The sequence below is a fragment of the Panicum virgatum genome, chromosome 3N, assembly GCF_016808335.1.
Source record: "Panicum virgatum strain AP13 chromosome 3N, P.virgatum_v5, whole genome shotgun sequence".
NCBI lineage: Eukaryota > Viridiplantae > Streptophyta > Magnoliopsida > Poales > Poaceae > Panicum > Panicum virgatum.
In genome coordinates, this window is record NC_053147.1 from 59,495,631 (window position 1) to 59,502,518 (window position 6,888).

General features: G+C 45.2%; 1 protein-coding gene across 11 annotated transcripts; it reads right to left on the minus strand.

Annotated features, from left to right (window-relative positions):
* Positions 1-799: 799 nt before the first annotated feature.
* Positions 800-4,851, minus strand: LOC120666402. Of its 11 annotated transcripts, XM_039946245.1 has the most exons (6): positions 4,033-4,366; positions 3,100-3,152; positions 2,795-2,893; positions 2,657-2,707; positions 1,284-1,436; positions 800-1,021 (listed from the first exon to the last, which is right to left on the minus strand). In XM_039946245.1, the coding sequence occupies exons 1-6, from the start codon at positions 4,080-4,082 to the stop codon at positions 966-968; spliced, it is 462 nt and encodes a 153-aa protein (XP_039802179.1). In that variant the 5' UTR covers positions 4,083-4,366; the 3' UTR covers positions 800-965. The 11 variants fall into 11 exon arrangements, 3 of the variants coding, with proteins under 3 accessions (XP_039802179.1, XP_039802177.1, XP_039802178.1); XR_005671695.1 differs by lacking the exons at positions 800-1,021; positions 4,033-4,366 and having other exon boundaries at positions 2,809-2,904; positions 3,092-4,026; XR_005671694.1 differs by lacking the exons at positions 800-1,021; positions 1,284-1,436; positions 4,033-4,366 and adding an exon at positions 1,449-1,543 and having other exon boundaries at positions 2,795-2,904; positions 3,092-4,026.
* Between the last annotated feature and the right edge of the window lie 2,037 nt (positions 4,852-6,888).

Sequence of the window (6,888 nt, forward strand, 5' to 3'; positions counted from 1 at the left end):
AAATACATACAACCACTTCAAACATTTAACTCGATAAAATAATTACAACTATGCATAAATAACATGGAAACAAGACTCGTATAACTAAGAAACACAGGTAAAGTGAATCACGAATTCACAATTCACGTTGGAACACATGCAAACAACAATTCACGTTTCCAACACAGGTAACACAGCCGACTACGACAAATACGGGAATTCCCGCGGGAATTTTCCCGGCTAAAAACGGGAACTGTGAAAACGGTCGGAAAAACACCCCAACCGTTCCCGTTCCCGTTCCCGCCCGTTTTCCCGTTTTGTTTTCCCATTTTCCTATTTTTTTTGCGGAAACGATTTACGGTCGATTTAAACGGTAAACGGAGCCGGTCGGGACGGGATTTTCCCGTCCCATTTTCAACCCTACACACATACATGTTTCGTTAGTTTAGAGATGCATTTTAATTTTGTAAGGTGCTTGGCACATAATAAATAGCATGACTTCATTTCACTAGAACATTAGGCGTGCGATGCGCGCCCTACCCTATAAACAATCAAATATAAGTAAACTGAAGGTATAAAGATGTGACAAATACATGCATGTTATAATGCTTTAGGATAAATCCAACACAAAATCACAGCTTATGGTAATAAATACATCGTTAATATGTTAAAATTTGAGCAACCTGGGTCCACTATCCGTCATAGGTGTCTACCCAGCATTGTAGTGGTTGTATCTTACCTTCCACATTATGCACTGCTTAACTCAAACACAAGTTTTACATATCACATCATGATTTTTTGAGTGGCATATCACATCATGTTGAATTGCAGGAACCATCATGAGTTCCCGACTAAGTGCTACGGAAGATGAATAGAAATCGTGCCATCACAATGTTTACTCTGTTTTTAGTCACTACCTAGTACTATTTGCTTCCATAAATGCAATACGATAGCACCACAAAAAGGTAACTATCACCCATATAGGATCAAAATGATGAACTGGGTAGCAGGTTCATGAGCATATCCGAGGGTGCCGGCCGGCAGTGGCGGAGCTAGCATTGAAACAGGGGGTAGTGCTACAGTGATCATGGTAACGCTGGACTAATTGGAACACTTGCTGGACCATTGGTTGTAGTACGTGTAGATGTGTAATGTGATTTCGTGTCGGCCTCAACCCTGTGAACGACAGGCCGTTGTGTTGTTGGGTCAATGTCTACCAACTCCTCATTGTTTTTCCTGGACCAAGGGGGGGGGGGGGCATGGCCCAGTTTCGCCTCCACAGCGCTCCGCCACTGCCGGCCGGCGCACGTCGATGTGCTTGAGCTTGAGCTCAATCAGGAGCATGTTGCCGCGCCGCCCTCTTGCCACCAGCTGGGACTGACCCACGGCGATGCATCCCCGTGGCCGCCACTCCAGGCTGCAGCGGCCCGTGCTGCGTTTGGGCTGGGCTGTCGCGCCTGCCCAAGCACCGATTCTTTTTCTTCACACACACATGGATGTCACGTAGACCATTCAAATTTTGAATGGCAGACAAATTGAGGGTAAAGGTGCTTGAATCCAATTCCTAAGTAGAATAAACAATACGAAAAATGGCAGGCACTCGCAAGAAAGGAGTTAATTCAACTACCTGTGAATATAATATAAGAAAAAAAACAATGGCGCATGAATCCTCCTGCGCTGTTCGAGAGAAAAAAAAACAATGGCGCATGAAAAAGACTGGCAAATGCAGGACAACAAAGAACCTAAGTACATGCTATCTACTATCAATTGAAGGGTACTTGGCCTATTTAAATCATTAGATGTAAGCAAGCTAGGATCCAGCACAATACATTAATAGATACTTGATTTCATCAATCTTTTATGCCATGTACAACTTAATATAATGCATATTGATGATAGAGGAAAGCAAAGAGCTAAGTAAAAGAAAACTAAAGAATCATGCATTTTTAGAACGTACACGGTGCTCAGAAAATTCAAATTTATCATACTGAAATGCATATACTATCAGTAACTCTGGTCGCTGAACTTTCTATTTTGAAAATGTTACAGAGATAGTGTTTGGAGTGAAGAATACAGCTAACTCATTTCTCTATAAGTTCACTGTAGAGATATATAGTAAAAATCATTAGCAATGCTGGCAAAAAAAGAAACCACCTGTTCATCACCAAGTCAAGTGAATGGTTTTCAAATTGCTTGTTGTGCACACATATTTCCTCAAGAGTAAATCCACATTTTGAGAATAAGTCAATCAGATATTCATCTGAAAATAGATGCATCAAAGACTTTTTTAATGAATGTATGATTACCCAAGGGAAGGCATAGGTTACAGGAAGGGGGAGAAAGAAAATCAAAATAAAAGAGGCAAGCTGCATATAACGGACACCTTGGTAGGATTATAGGAAATGGGGACATAGAATGAGAATTCAATTATTGGGGCATGGTTTTAAATAAAAAGTAAGCTAGCTCCTGTGTTTTAAGCATGTTAATAACAAGTCCATCTGAAAATAACATAGCAATAAGCAGGCTTATACTTTTGACTATTTCCAAACATTCTCCTTCAATACGTGATTCTGAATGCTATACAAATATACACAGCCAAGAGCAAAAGAAGAATAGGATTTTTCGAAGTCACAAAATTCTAATATCAAGATCTCAAGAAACACATAAGAGAATAAACCTGTGCAAGGTCCCCAAAGGCATAGTCCCGAAAGAGAACACAGCCACCATGCTGGCACAGAAGACAGCAGTTCAGTTCCCTCGATCAACGGCAACTTCTGAGAAATGAAAGGTTAAGACCTAAAAGTAAAAGTAGTACTTTTATGGTTCAACCTGCCCAAGCACCAGCGTCGGCCGGACCGCGCTGCAGCGGCATCCAAGCTCAAGGCGTGCACAACGCTCATCAGCTTTTCCTGATCTACACAGGAACTACAGACGAATTTAGCGTAAGATAGATAATCTAGATCATCACAATATGCCTCTACCTCAAGCTTTCTTATTATTACTGGATCATGTTACTCATCCTATTCAATCTAAAAGGATTAACTGAAAGCATACCAATCATTAAGAATAGTGAAGATCCATTACGTATAAAGGTACAGCTAAAAAAAGATACCTTGAAAACAATGGTGTGTGCATAAGCCATCATCAAGAGAATCCTTCTGTGGAAGTTACACCTGCAGGTGAAAGTGGTTGGAATATTTAGCAACTCACAACAGCAGAGCCTTATATCCCAAGTAAACGTAATTATAAAATCAGGAACTGAAGATAGGGACATAATTTAGCACTTCATCGAGAAAGGCATAACAACGAAAACTTTAGCCTTTTACTGAAAATAAACACATATTGACACTTCTTGGTTGAAGGTAATTCAGGTTATCTATCAAACTTATCCATATTTCATTCATTAATTAGATTGCTGCACTATGGTCAAAAGAAAAAAAAATGTCCAACACTCGGAAGCAAAGCAGCCGACTTGGTTGAAGGTAATTTAGGTTATCTATCAACCGCAGTTCATCATGCCCATCCTAGTACTCTGCCCCTTCACAAGCTTAAGTTCAAATGGGTCAGTTCAGTACGTGGAAAATGAATGTCAACACTGCATATGGCAAAGTGAGTAAGAAAAGAGTAGAGAGATCATCACTTCATATGCAAAATGCCTCAGATCAGTAAAAAAACAGATGGATGGATTGTAGCTGCAGTGCAAAATAATAAAAAAGTGCAGAAAACCAGATATTATACATAATAAATGGATCAGAGGAGCACCATCACAAGTTCAGGGATAAAGAAATGTAGCATGGTACAGATCCAGACCTACAATGCACATTTGAGAAAGAAAAGTGAGATGGGCATAACTGCCCAGGGATGTCACGAGATCCTGTGGCAAAAAAAAATGTAGAGAAGGATAGGGATTATGTGGAATCATTTGTGGCGTGATAAGGGGTCGGGGATTTGCGGAAATCACTTAATTGTTTGCAAAAGCACATCTACAACCGAGCACCCTCTGAAAACCAATGATAAATCTCACGGATTTGGGGTTTAGGGGAAATTACTTGCCTGTTTCTTGCGCATGAAACCAGTCGATTACCATATGCGCAGATCCACATCCCATGGAGCCATGGACGTGGCGAGCAGCAAGGGGCCAAGGGCGGCGGCGGCCGCGGCGAAAGAGAGGACGCAGAGGTTTGGGCAGCCGGTCCAGCTCGCCAGCCGCCAGCTCCGTCTCCGCGCGCGGCTCCCTCGTCTTCTTCTCCCGCCGCAGCGCGACCTTGAGGCCCTCGTCCCGCGCCGCCGCCCACGGCACCGCCCGGGATTTCCACTTCTCCGCCGCTTCCCGGGCCCGCTCCTGTAGCTCGATCTGGAGGTGGAACAGGACGGCGGCATCGGCATCGTTACGAGCGGGGACGGGCGTGGCGGGTCGGAGAGCTCGAGGGAGCGGACGCGGTGGATAGGATGGCGCAGCGAGTGCGGCTGCCGGGGACGCGGGCGGTGAGGGGATTGACGGCCGCCTTGCCGCCGGTGTTTCTCGCCGGTGCCGGCTTGGGGATATGGTCGTGGGGCTTGTTGAGAGCAGTTGCCTCGTTGGAGATGAAGGCGCCGCGGCGGCAGACTGGCTCCGCCCCAGCCGCGGGACCCCGCTACGCTCCGGCCGCATCGACCCGTGGCGACGGCCGCGGCCACTCCACCCCGGCTGTGTCGATCCGACGAGACGGCCCCGCTCCACCCCGGCAGCGTAAGCCCGCGGCGTCGGCCTGGCTCTGCCCTGGCGCGGCGGCCCAGCTCCAGATCTGCGAGAGAGAGAGAGCCGGAGGGGCGTGAGAAGGGGAGGGGAGGTGGCAGCGGGGGGAGAGAGAGGGCGGCGGGGAGGAGAGTTAGTGTTGGGGTTGGGGGAGGGGTCGGCTGGGTGGTGGGAGGGGGTGTTTGAAAAACAACTTCGGGTGGTTTCTGCAAAAATGATAGCATCATCGATTTTTCTCTTCTTCATGTGGAAATAAATTTTAGTACGAGGGTCTATTTGTAAAACATATGCACGCAGTTACTATACAGATTTGGCATGTTGGACTGGATTGTGATTCCAGCAAAACCAGAGGGCTTTTTTGAAAAATATCCGAAGCCGCGGCTGATCGGCACGCCTCCAGTTTTGCCCGTGGAACGCGGGGAGAGAAGTGCAGAGCAGGAGGTTTTAACCATTCCGATTGGGGGACGTGGCTATAAAAAGGGTCCTGGACTATGCGTTGTGTGAAGTTCACGGAGCACAACAAGAAACAGAGCGCATGACGTTTCACTGCCTCGATTTGCTTTTTAATTGTACTAGTAGAAATAAGCGGCAGCAGGAATCGTACTGATCAATCATAGGCTCCATGATGCAGCCTTCCAGGTGTCCACGGCGATTGGTGCATCAGGTGTGGTTGTTCGTGATGCAGAGGGGAGCGTGATAGTGGCTTCGGCGAAACGATACAACCACATGTCGGATGCGCTAACAGGAGAGTTCTTAGCAGCACGGGATGGACTAAAACTAGCAGCTCAACACAGTCTGGTTAGAGTCATTCTGGAATGTGACAACTTGCCTTTGTTTAACATGCTGAAGGAGGGTAATGGTGATCGTAGCGCGGTCTACGGATTATGGCAAGAGATCCAAGAGCTCTGCAGGTCTTTTGTTTCCTTAGAATTTTCTTTTGTAAATAGGGAAGGCAACCGGGCAGCACATGTGTGTGCAAGTCTGCCATCGGAGCTAGAACCTGATCTAGAATGGTTAGGAAACTTCCCAGGGTGTCTGCTGGAGGCATTTGGGGCTGATTGTAATCCTGCTATGTCTTAATAAAGCTCTTGAGATCGGCTAAAAAAAAAATCATAGGCTCCATTTGTTTCGCCGACTCTAAAGGCTCAAATTTAGGAAATCCATAAGTCAGATGAATTCCAGAATCCAGAATCGAGAAACCAACTGGCAAAGCCAAAAGGCTTCTCTATTCTAGAAATCATCTAACTTTTGAATTTCTCAAAATCAGCTAGAAGCTGAAAGAAATAGGGCCATAGTGTTCCAATATAAATACCTTGTACTGCAGAGCGGTGCTCTGCTTGACCGACCGCATACTATCCATAGCGCAAATCATACTTCTCCGCTGTAGCTTAGTTTGGATCTGTTTTTGGGTTCTGATCTCTCACATGGGCCCCAAGGATGTATGCCCCAATAGAAGAAACCCCTTTCAGCAAATGGGTAGAATGTGAAGAGTGATCACGGTAACGACAGATGTAGGCAACATAATGATGCTCATTATTAGATATCAGTAAAGTGCGCTTCCATCGTAACCAACCGTAGTGGCCACGTCGGCAAAAAAATTTTAACCATTCGATTAAACTTCAATGGTGCTCGGCAGCTCACTATTCGTCATCATCCCGCAATGTTGCCCGCCTAGTCAACCACACGTACAAGCTAGAACTCTCTCCACACTGATCCACCGTACCCGCCTCTGCCTCTTTCGGGTGTGGCTATTTTACGGTCGACCGTACTGAAGGAGTCTGTACGGTCGATTTTCCCACAGCAACAATTTTTTATTTTTAGTAATTTTTTGTCGTTTTCCGATTTTAGAAAAAAATTTCTAGAGAAAAATTTTTGACGAGAAAAGTTAGAAACAAAAATTTGAGAGACAAAAATTGAGAAATTTTGTAAAGAGAAATTTGGCATCCAGAATAGAAAAAAATTTGCATCCGAAAACAAAAAATACTTAGAATAAAAATTTTGCATCAAAATCAAAAGAAAAAAAGTTTGGGTAAAATTTTGGTCGGCAAAAAATATTTGTTAAATCAAAAAAATAAAAAAACCTAACTCCCCGCCGACGCCGACGGGCGCCGCCCATCCCCCGCCGCACAATGTAGGGAGCCGGATCCGAAGACGGCGGCGGCAGCGGCGGGCGA

Bases quoted from the DNA above. Each gene is read 5' to 3' on its own strand.
- LOC120666402 (XM_039946245.1), bottom strand. From the start codon at position 4,082: ATGTGGATCTGCGCATATGGTAATCGACTGGTTTCATGCGCAAGAAAC. The intron at 2,894-3,099 runs TTTTCAAGGTAT...GTTCCTGTGTAG, and splicing joins GGCTTATGCACACACCATTG to ATCAGGAAAAGCTGATGAGC. The intron at 1,437-2,656 runs GTTTATTCTCTT...GTGCTTGGGCAG, and splicing joins CCTTTGGGGACCTTGCACAG to GCGCGACAGCCCAGCCCAAA.